Source organism: Macaca fascicularis, chromosome 16, assembly GCF_037993035.2.
Source record: "Macaca fascicularis isolate 582-1 chromosome 16, T2T-MFA8v1.1".
Taxonomy (NCBI): domain Eukaryota; kingdom Metazoa; phylum Chordata; class Mammalia; order Primates; family Cercopithecidae; genus Macaca; species Macaca fascicularis.
Genome location: NC_088390.1, coordinates 84,502,836 through 84,514,919, shown reverse-complemented (window position 1 = coordinate 84,514,919; position 12,084 = coordinate 84,502,836). Strand labels below are relative to the sequence as shown.

General features: G+C 44.0%; 1 protein-coding gene across 25 annotated transcripts in view; it reads right to left on the bottom strand.

The window, feature by feature from the left end:
* Positions 1–12,084, bottom strand: part of TNRC6C (trinucleotide repeat containing adaptor 6C) — a 159,051-nt gene that overhangs the window by 20,405 nt on the left and 126,562 nt on the right. For all 25 annotated transcript variants that reach the window (XM_065532069.2, XM_045375757.3, XM_065532073.1 and 22 more), the window contains 4 exons: positions 10,078–10,224; positions 6,442–6,561; positions 2,422–2,505; positions 1,915–2,155 (listed from right to left, as the gene is read on the bottom strand). In XM_065532069.2, the coding sequence (XP_065388141.1) occupies positions 1,915–2,155; positions 2,422–2,505; positions 6,442–6,561; positions 10,078–10,224 (592 nt within the window). The remainder of the gene's footprint in view (positions 1–1,914; positions 2,156–2,421; positions 2,506–6,441; positions 6,562–10,077; positions 10,225–12,084) is intronic.

Here is a 12,084-nt window from a genome sequence, read left to right as displayed (position 1 = left end):
GCTATGTACTAGGCACTATTTAAAGACTTTACGTATTAGGCCGGGTGTGATGGCTCATGTCTGTAATCACAGCACTTTGGGAAGCTGAGACCAGGAGGATCACTTGAGGCCAGGAGTTTGAGGCTGCAATGAGCTATCATCATGCCACTGCACTCCAGCCAAAAAAAAAAAAAGCCAGGAGTGGTGGCTCATGCCTGTAATCCCAGCACTTTAGGAGGCCAAGGCAGGTGGATCACAAGGTCAGGAGATCGAGACCATCCTGGCTAATACGGTGAAGCCCCGTCCCTACTAAAAATACAAAAAATTAGCTGGGTGCGCCGAGATCGCGCCACTGCACTCCAGCCTGGGCAACAGAGTGAGACTCCGTCTCCAAAAAAAAAAAAAAAAAAAAGAGAGAGAACTTTACATATTAGCTTATTTAATCTTTAAAACAAACCTAGGAGTTAAGTATTTCCACATTACAGATGAAGAAATTAAGGTATGACTGGGTATGGTGTCTCAGGCCTGTAATCCTAACACTTAGGGAGGATCACTTGAGGCCAGGAGTTTGAGACTTGCCTGGGCAACACAGAAAGACCCCGTCTCCAACAAAAGAAAAAAAAAAAAAAAAAAAAAAAAAGAAAGAAATTGAGGCAAAAAGCAGCTAGGCAAGTTGCCCAAGTTAGTAGTGAGCCTGTTGGTGGTGAGTTGGGACTCAAACCTAGGCAATCTAATTCCTAAGTCAGGTCTTAACTACTTAGACACAAAGGGTGTTAATGGATGAGACAATAATTAAGGAACGAGATCATCTAGTCTAGTATTTATCAATCTCATATTAAAGATATATCACATTTATAATATGTCAAGTAAAAAGTGTTCAAATGATTACAATACACCGCCCTTTTGAGAGACATTGAATAGAATTAGATAAATGAATATTATCTGCTGGTAGCAAATTCACTACCACTCAACTGGCCTTTGGCCCTTTACAGATGTATTTTCCAAGTTACTGATACCCTTTGTCCTGCATCTACAGACTCTAATAGCAATCAACAGACAAGCCTAAAGTGCTTTCACTAAGTTCTGAATTCTTACAGCAAATTAGTCCATGCAGAATCAATGTACTCATTTATACCCTCTGGTGTCTTCAGGTATGTGAGCTGTGACTCTCCTGGCAGGCCTGACCTTGAGGCCTGGCACCATGTCTTATAGTGACCTGCAGGTTTCATGTGCCCTATGTGCTTCTACAAGTTAGATTTCAACATATATATGTTGATTTCGTCGATTATACAAATCACATTTCATACAAAATGAGTTGTATCAACAACCACTGCTTTTTAAGAAGTGCTTTTGGTGTAAATCTGAATACTTTTACTGACCAAACCATTATAAAGTCTTCTCTGCGGTTTGGGCTGGAGGAAGTGGCTGGTAAAGTACAGTTCAGAGTAGACTAGGAACAGAACAAACTCCGGAGATGTGACAGTGGAAATGAGATTTTGGAGGCTCTGACTGGTACCACCTTTAAAGGTTTTATACTGAGAGTACTATGGCAGCAGCAAAACTCCTGCTCTATAGAACATGGTTAGTGTTGCTCCCTTATTAAAAATTCTTGAGGCTGGGCATGGTGGCTCACATCTGTAAACCCAGCACTTTAAGAGGCTGAGGTGGGAGGATTGCTTGAGCCCAGGAGTTCGAGACCAGCCTGGGCAACGTGATGAGACCCCATTTCTCCAAAAAATAATAAAAACTTTTTTTAAAGCTAAAAAGCCTTGAGATGCGTGTTCTGTGATTTTGTCTGGGACTGCACTTACAACAGGCTATGGTTTTGGCGCTGGCCAGTCCTCCTAACCACTGAAATGCTGCCCTGGCCGCCACATATGGACTCCAGGCACTCTCTCTACCTGATGTGGCTGTTGAAGACCATGGGACACTCACCAAGAGGGTAAGGAGCAAAGGTGTTGGGTGAAGACTGCTGCTCTTTGGTCTGCAGGTCAGGTAGGCCGGGAGTCTGCGGGTGCGAGGGGAAGCTGTCCATGGCCGATTTGCCTGCAGAGGGGTGCAGAGACAGGTGCGGCGGGGGCGGTGGCGGTGGTGGCTGCTTCACGAGCAGGGCCTGGGCCAGCTGGCGCTGGTGCTGCTGGATCTGCTGCTGCAGATTAGTGATTGTGCGCGCAACCTGGCAGGCACAGACATAGGTTCGTTAACCAGGTGGGAAGGGACACTCATGGCTTGTCTAGGGACCAGGTGAATTCTTCATTGTCTTTATGCTGAGGCCACCACTGGCTAGGTCAACCTCCTCCCAAACCTAGCTGAACCCAGGAATTTTCCAAGGAAGGCTTGGCTAGAGAAAAATCAAAGATCATCTAATAGTTCATCAATTAGCATCTCTTCTATCAGGGAAAATTATAGCTCATGACAAAAGTCAATCTGGGTAGCACCTACTTGCTGCTCCTGTTGTCTCATGGATCCGGACACATTACGCTGGGCCTGTAACATCTGCTGCTGGATTTGTAAACGTTGGTATGCCTGTTGACAAAAAGAAGAGTTAAAATAGTATAATAATTAAGTATAAGTTGAACTAATGGTTCAACTTTGACATTAGTTAAAAAACAAAAGAGAACCTAGCCACTCTTCTTGGCCCATACTGTGGCTGACACATACTCTTTTTTTTTTTTTAGATGGAGTCTCGCTCTGTCACCTAGGCTGGAGTGCAGTGGCGCAATCTCAGCTCACTGCCACCTCTGCCTCCTGGGTTCAACAAATTCTCCTCCCTCAGCCTCCCAAGTAGCTGGGATTACAGTCACGTGCCACATTGCCCAGCTAATTTTTGTATTTTTAGTAGAGACGGGGTTTCATTATGTTGGCCAGGCTGGTCTCAAACTACTGACCTCATGATCTGCCCGCCTCAGCCTCCCAAAGTGCTGGGATTACAGGCATGAGCCAACGCACCCAGCTGTGGCTGACACATATTCTGGAGGCACAGAGCACTTTTAAAAGATTAATGTCTTATCCACTTTTTTAGTGTACAGAATTAAAAAAAATCACAGAGTTAATACTTGTTTAGTGTTGGTGATGATGTTGGTCAGCAAATATTTTTCATTTAATGAAGAGATCAAAATTCTTCTGCTTGATTCATACAAACTGAAACTTAAACAACCACCACCACCACCACCACCACCACCACCTATTCTATAATGATGGATACTGAAGTCCAGCACAGCCCAATGTGGCAAAGCACTGGGAGTAACTGTCCCAAATCATTCAAGAATAATGTGTGTTAAACAATGTGGTCGTCTCCATAACATCATGGGAATGAAAGCTAAGAGAGAACCTGAAATGCAGATTTGTGGGCATTTTTGTCACACGAACTTGTCATCTACAAAGTTGGTTAAAGTTATGATATTCTTCTGTACACTGACATAGCAGCTTTGGTCACTTGACTGTTTTGAAATGTTGGTTGAATATCATAATTTTTTCTTTTTTTTTTTTTTTTTTTTGAGATGGAGTCTCGCTCTGTCGCCCAGGCTGGAGTGCAGTGGCGCAATCTCGGCTCACTGCAAGCTCCGCCTCCCGGGTTCACGCCATTCTCCTGCCTCAGCCTCCCGAGTAGCTGGGACTACAGGCGCCCGCCCCTGCGCCCGGCTAATTTTTTCTATTTTTAGTAGAGACGGGGTTTCACCATGGTCTCGATCTCCTGACCTTGTGATCCGCCCACCTCGGCCTCCCAAAGTGCTGGGATTACAGGCGTGAGCCACCACGCCCGGCCGAATATCATAATTTTTTCTTACAACATGAATTTTAGGGACATTTTTGGCAAAAGGACTCATCAAAGTAGAATCCAAATAAAGGTGGAGATTGTACTATTAGAAATGCCTCATTAATCTGTAATCATGGAGGAATAAAATACTTGAGTAAATTCTTATAGGCCCTAAAACTTAACCTTATGGAAGCACTGAAACTTTATTTTTCCATTTTTTCTGGAAAAATATTTAAGAACAGAATACATTGTTTTAAAATAAGAACACACTATTGTAATTCAACATTTTCTTGACGTCTTTCACGCCATGGGGTCAATAAAAACTTACTGTATAACTAAAAGATTCTAGCACATCAGTAAGAAAATCAGCTCTGTGTCAGAATACAGCAATGCCTGCATCAAGCGGCAGAAAGCAATCTTCCTCTATAGTAACAGTTCTAAACCTGCATGCTTTTTCTATGAGTGCCTGTTTTCAGAGCTGTCTCCTTTCCTTTGGAGGTCAGTGGTCTCCAGCTGGCAGGACTGAAAGCAACAGGACTGCACATGTGCACTGCCTCCCCACAGCGATTCTTCCCTTCTGATAGATGAAAAAACAGTCTCTGGCCGGGCGCAGTGGCTCACGCCTGTAATCCCAGTACTTTGGAAGGCTGAGGCGGGAGGATCACCTGAGATTAGGAGTTCGAGACCAGCCTGACTAACATGGTGAAACCCCGTCTCTACTAAAAATACAAATATCAGCCAGGTGTGGTGGCGGGCGCCTGTAATCCAAGCTACTCGGGAGGCTGAGACAGAAGAATTACTTGAACCCACAAGGTGGAGGCTGCAGTGAGCCATGATTGCACCACTGCACTCCAGCCTAGGCGACAGAGCAAGACTAGCAAGACTCTGTCTCAAAAAAAAAAAGAAAAAGAAAAAACAGTTTCTGAGGGCCAAGCCTTGGTCCTGACCTCATGTCTAGAGCTCTGTGCTCTCCCTTAAAGCGAGGACACATACATAGCATGTGCCTCTGGGACACATCCTTCCCTCCTTCCTTCTATCCTCCCCTGCTGCTTACAGAAAAGCCAGACCTCAAACTTGTTGGACATATGTCTAAAAAACGGCAAAGGGGAAGGACTGAGGACTCAAGTACTCTCTTATTAGCAAAGATCTTATGCCAATGGTTTTGTCTTTTGGAGTCCCATTCTTTTTTTTTTATTTTTTTTCCTTCATGATTCCTGGTCATTTTTTTTTTTTTTTTTTTTTTTTTGAGATGGAGTCTTGCTCTGTCACCCAGGCTGGAGTGCAATGGTGCGAGGCTCACTGCAACTTCCGCCTTTCAGGCCTTTCAGGTTTAAGCGATTCTCCTGCCTCAGCCTCCCAAGTAGCTGGGATTACAGATGTGTACCACCATGCCCAGTTAATTTTTGCATTTTTAGTAGAGACAGGGTTTCACCATGTTGGCCAGGCTAATCTCAAACTCCTGACCTCAGGTGATTCACCCGCCTGGGCCTCCCAAAATGCTCGGATTACAGGCATGAGCCACTGTGCTTGGCCGATTCCTAGTCGTTTGCTAGGTGATGAAGTTGCTGGCTAAGATTGCTAAACAAATCAGGTACCCACATTAAAGAATGAAATAATTCACTGGGTCTTTTAGTGTATATAATTTCAGTAGGCATCTAGGTATACAATGACATGGCAATTTATGGTAAAATCAGTAAGACCGTTTGAAAATTAAAAAAAAATCAAGATTATGTAAAGTTATAAAATTTTCAGTCCAGACATGGTGGCTCACGCCTGTAATCCCAGCACTTTGGGAGGCCGAGGCGGGCGAATCACAAGGTCAGGAGATCGAGACCACGGTGAAACCCCGTCTCTACTAAAAATACAAAAAGTTAGCTGGGCGCGGTGGCGGGTGCCTGTAGTCCCAGCTACTCAGGAGGCTGAGGCAGGAGAATGGCGTGAACCCGGGAGGCGGAGCTTGCAGTGAGCCGAGATTATACCACTGCACTCCAGCCTGGGTGACAAAGCAAGACTCCATCTCAAAGAAAAAAAAACAAACCAAAAACAAAAAAAAAACTTTCAAGAATTATTAGGTCACATCAGCCATTCTTGACCGGGGTTTCATGAGAGAATTAAGTTCTAATGTTCTAAGGTATCTACTATATGTAACAAAGCAATTTTTCTCCTGTGCTTCTAGAATAGTATTTATGTATACCATCCTTAGAATTATTGAGAAAATAGTCACTCAAATGATTTTTTGTGTTCTGTGGTTCTCAGAAACTCTGGCTGAGAGCTCAAATGAAAAGACATGCCTAATTATAAAAGCTGGTAGATTTTTTGAACACAAAGAGGCCAAGCCATGTGCAGTGGTGCACACCCGTGGTCTCAGCTACTCAGACGGCTGAGGTGGGAGGATCCCTTGAGTCCAGGAGTTCCAGACCAGCCTGGCAACATAGTGAGATGCTGCCTCTAAACAAAAACAAAAACAAAAACAAAAACAAAGGGCCAAAACATTTACAAAACTTAGTAAGGACACCTTTGAGTGAGAACTTCCTAACTCATGAAGAGTTTAAATACTTCATGACAGTCTCAATGACATCCCCGATGTGAAGACAAACATTATCACAACTGCTGCTCTCAGTGGTGCGCCACACTGGTGCATCTGCATGGGCACCAGGAGAGCACTCGGCCTGCGTGCTCTAACTCGCATGGGTCTGTCCACTCACCAGCTGCAGCTGATAGAGCTGGTTCAACATCGTCATATGCTGAGGATTAATTGGCGAGGTTAATAGTGCAGGGTTGAGACCAATGTTTTTTGCTGCAAACTGCAAAAGCTGTGCTTGAACCTGTTTAACAAAAAATATGCGATCAGCCATTGTATCTCTGTTAAAATAGTTACTTGCCCATGTAGTTTTTCAAAATTCAAAAATGATTAAGTGATAATTTGTAGGGAGATCCCCGGAAACTACTGTTACAGAAAAAAAATAAATGCCCCTGATTACTGTAAATACAAAATTGCATGCAGGACTGCATAAAGACAACGCAAGGTTGGGCCGCCAGAATGAGCCAACAGTGCGTGATGTGCTTCCCACTGCAGAGAGCCTATCAACGGACACGCAGTCAGGGAGGTTTCACATCACCAAGATTCCTATCCCAGAAAAGCAGATGTTCATAGCTCTGGGAATGGAATACAACCCTTGTGGAGAGCCTATAAACGGACACATGAGGGATGCTTGTTCATATGGATAAGATAGGGTTATAAATGCCCTTATCTTGCTTGCCATGGCTCTTCTAGGTCTCTTCAGGGTTAAGGCATACTCCCTTCTGAGAATTTGTGGTCTAACCAGTTGTATAGTTTCATGCCCTGTTTCTATTGATTGTTTGCAACAAGCTTTTGCTGCAATTATTACTACTGATTAGTATCTTACTAAACATAGGTTATGGACAGACTGTGTTTCTGTTTTAAGGCTCTGTTAGAAATTGCTGATGCACACACTACATTGTAAATCCTTATCTCTGTATACTCTACTTCTGCATACTGGTATTATGTTAAAGAATTACTTCATCCCATGTGATCATCTCACCTCATAATCAAACGACCCTATATCCCTCACTAACCTACCCTGCCCTCACTAAACTTAATAATAAATGCTGGTATATCCAGTGCATTGGCAGCATCGCAGGACCAGAAGGCGGTGACATGCTGAACCCAGCTTTCACTATCTCGTGTGTATCTTTTATTTCTCGACCTGCCAATCTGCCTGGGAACAAAGAAAGAGCCCTGTTGCATTGCGGGCTGCCGGCCAGATCCCGCAATAATAATTATATTTGTCTCATGGGTGAAATGTCAAAGGCCATTAAAAAATGTATGGACATTTTAATATTAGTAGTTAGCAAGTAAAGAATAAGAAAGGAAAAAGAAAGGAGGGAAGGAAGAAGGGAAGTCTTCAGAGATCTCATCCTCCAAATACTTTAATTATAAATGAACTTTCCAAGGTTCTGTGTCCTTCCTATCAGTACTTACAGGTAACATGGAAATATGGAAGAAACAGTGAGATGGCACACAGATGCCTTGCCATTTGGGACATGCTGGTTTGCTTTGTGTGGGTAAGACAAACTGATTCTTCTGCTACTGCCTCTCAGACTGGGTATAGCTGTGGCCTAGGTTTGGGCAGTGGGATGTGACTGGAAGTGGTGTGTGCAATTTCAAGGCCACTTGCACAAGAGTGTTGCCTTTTTCCCTGTTACTGGGAAGTGGTTGTGGCAGAGCTGCCCCCAATCCCTGCACTGCTTCTTTCTGCACTGTAACCTGAGAGAGATCAATGTCTACCTAGTTTAAACTACTGTTTTTTGAGGCGTCTTTGTTATAGTAGCTTATCCTATATTCTAACGAATACATTTAACTATTATCTAATAACTTTTATCTTATTACCTGATAATAGTTAAATGTATTAGTTACACTGATAATTGTCCACTATCAACTCAGTGCACAAACCTGGATTTGAACAATTATAGAGTGAGAATTACCCTCAGTGCAGTGCCTAGTGCATCCTGCTCTTTTTCGTACGCTAGCATTACCTTCCCATATGCTATTGTCTGAATGTCTGTGTCCCCCTCCCCCAGAATTCCTATGTTGAAACCTAAACCCTAATTGTGGTGGTATTAAGAGCTGGGACCTTTGGGGGGTGATCAGGAGCCCCCATGAATGGAATTAGCATCCTAATGACAGAGGCCTGAGAAAGCCCGCTCACCCCTTCCACCACATGAGGATGCATAAAAGTTGCCATCTATGAGAAACGGGCCCTCACCAGACACTGAATCGTCTGGCACCTTGACCTTGGACTTCTCAGTCTCCAAAACTGCAAGCAATACATTCATGCTGTTGTAAATGACCCAGTCTAAGGTATTGTGTTACAGCAGCCCAAATGGACTAAGACACTATATTCCAACAAACTGAACACATTTAAATTAAATTTTATGAATAATAGAAGATTGACAAATTAACACGTTCTCTTTTGGGACAGTTTGAAAATAAGATCCCTCAGAAATCTTAACTATCTTCTTGATATTAGAGGTCTCTTGGGGAAGAAAGCAGTTTTTCCCCTCTCTGCTATAAGAATGCGAGAATGTGGTAAGTACTTCAAGATGCTGCTGCTCCCTCAGGGCAGGCTCCAGTCAACCTTCACATCAGAATTACGTGGGAAGAATTACCAGAGCCCTGAGTTACCCACACAGCAAAGATGTTATCAATACCATCGATCATCAAATACCTTATAAGGGGTAAGAACTAACACTGTAATTAGAAACTTGGTCCAAAGCCTAAAATTGTAAAATGTGCTAAAAATAAACAATATTAACAACAACAATTGATATATATTAGGCCTCAGAGCCATGCAAAACAGCAATATCCTTTTCCTTAATTCGATTTGACCTTTTTTCCTTTCTTTCTTTTTTTGAGAAGGAGTTTCTGCTCTTGTTGCCCAGGCTGGAGTGCAATGGCGTAATCTTGGCTCACTGCAATCTCCACCTCCCGGAGTCCAGCGATTCTCCTGCCTCAGCCTCCCAAGTAGCTGGGATCACGGGCATGCGCCACCACACCTGGCTAATTTTGTATTTTTAGTAGACACGGGGTTTCACCAGGTTGGCCAGGCTGGTCTTGAACTCCTGACCTCAGGTGATCCACCCGCCTCAGCCTCCCAAAGTTCTGGGATTACAGGCGTGAGCCGCCGCGCCCGGCAACCTTTTTTTCTTAACAATCTCTACGGTTCACTTCTAAAAAGGTATGAAAGAAAGAAAAAAAAACCCATCTCTATTGGCAAAAATGATCTAATGCTGAATATTAAACATAACTGAAAATCTATAATATACATACTATTATATAAGATCACATTTAGTTTCTCATTAAAGCATGATTCAGTCCTTGGCTGCTTCTAAGGGTTTCTTTTACATCCTCAGCAATACTACAGCATGTCACTTTCCTCTCCCACCAAACTAGGACAGTTCACTGGGTTCATCTGAATAATTTTCTCGAGAAAGACTGGGACAAAAGCACATCAATAGGATTGTGTTGGGCAGGTCCTTTCCCCTCAATATTGCTTCTGACTAGGAAGATGCCAAATGTTAGTTTGGGTGGCTGAGGCATTCCAAGGAGCAAGCTCTGAAAATGTCTCCTGGGTCAGGAGAATCAGTTTACTACTTTATAGTCCAAAATTAATTTATAGTTTAAAAACCGGAAGGCCTTCTCTTAAACATGGATTAACTCAGCCCTCACTTTAAAATAGTGACTTCCAGATAACACAGGACCCCACGAAAAACCGGCATCTACATCCTGTTGCTTAGTCCTGCTTGGATGTGGGTCTGACCTGAGGGGATAGAAACTGAGGCACTTGAGCACGGAGACTGGGCTGGGAAGAGTTAAGAGGCTGCACTGGTGGCTGTGGCGGCTGCTGCATGGTCCTGGCTTGTGCTGCTCCACTATTGCCAAACATACCCAGATTGCCACTCGGTATCTGTACAGGGACAGAATTGGACATGTTACCAAGGCAGGCATTAAACATTGTTTGGAGGTAGGGTGAAATGATCTATTTTAAGTGATTGCAAAATCGTTTCTACTTCCTACCACTGTCAACTTGTACCCAAGAGAATTTTTTTGAGACAGAGTCTTGTTCTGTCACCCAGACTGGAGTGCAGTAGTGTGATCTTGGCTCACTGTAGCCTCTGCCTCCTGGGTTCAAGTGATTCTTCTCTCTCAGCCTCCTGAGTAGCTGGGATTACAGATGCCCGCCACTACGCCTGGCTATTTTTTTTTTTTTTAAACGGAGTTTTGCTCTGTTGTCCAGGCTGGAATGCAGTGGTGCGATCTCGGCTCACTGTAACCTCTGCCTCCTGGATTCAAGCAATTCTCTGCCTCAGCCTCCCAAGGAGCTGGAATTACAGTCACCCGCCACAACACCTGGCTAAATTTTTTGTATTTTTAGTAGAGACGGGGTTTCACCATGTTGGCCAGGCTGGTCTTGAACTCCTGACCTCGTGATCCACCCATCTCGGCCTCCCAAAGTGCTGGGATTACAGGTGTGAGCCACCACGCCTGGCCTGAATTTTTGTATTTTCAGTAGAGACGGGGTTTTGCCATGTTGGCCAGGCTGGTCCCAAACTCCTGACCTCGGGATCCACCCACCTCAGCCTCCTAAAGTGTTAGGATTACAGGTGTGAGCCACCTCGCTCAACCCCAAGTGAATTTTTAATGAGTGTCATTTATACAACAAGAAGGCTACCCCATTCAAAGAAACTACCAGCATACAATGTTTCACACACTATAGCAACATGAATACGGTTATTTGAATAATATACATTTCCAAAACGATGTGATAAAAATTAAATAATAATAATGTGTGGGGATTACTAATCTAAGAGGATAGCAACATTTCTTTTTTTTTGATTGTTTTTTGAGACAGAGTCTCGCTCTGTCGCCCAGGCTGGAGTGCAGTGGCCGGATCTCAGTTCACTGCAAGCTCCGCTTCCCAGGTTTACACCATTCTCCTGCCTCAGCTTCCCAAGTAGCTGGGACTACAGGCGCCCGCCACCTCGCCCGGCTAGTTTTTTGTGTTTTTTTAGTAGAGACGGGGTTTCACTGCGTTAGTCAGGATGGTCTCGATCTCCTGACCTCGTGATTCGCCCATCTCGGCCTCCCAAAGTGCTGGGATTACAGGCTTGAGCCACTGCGCCCGGCCGGCAACATTTCAAACAGGAAATATAGTTATTATTTCAATAAACCTTGAAATGGAATGAACTGACAAATTCAGGTAGTTAATTCTGTATTAACTATGATAAAGATATTGTAGCTGTAGTTTTCACTCTGTGTAATGAGTTACCTGACAAATAGGTGAGGTAAGGTACTGTACAGCTTCACTTGGGAAGAGCCGCCTGAGAGGCACTGGCAGAGACCCCCTTCTGTGAACCTAACAGCTGTGAACTAACCCCAGTGCACACCCTAGCTGGGCTGCTGACTTGAAGCTGGCAGAACAATGGAAATGAGAGGTCTCACTGCATCACCACCATGGGGGTAATGTCAGATTGCCAGGATCACACAGCTGGGCGCTGGTGAGTGGAAAGGGCACTACTGGTAACAACACTGGGACAATGGGCACACAGAGGCTGTTTGGCCAACCACATGTCACAGTGTCTTAGAGACATGTCTCCAAGGGGTGTGTGTGTGTCAACCTCATCCCTAAGAAAATCAGAGAGAAGGGATGTCCTAGGGATGGGAAAGGATCATATGTTTTTTGGTACAACACTTCACGTTAAGAGTCTATATGAGAAAAGTAAGATGAAGTGGCAAACGACACTCTCAGGTTCTTCCTTTAGTAACT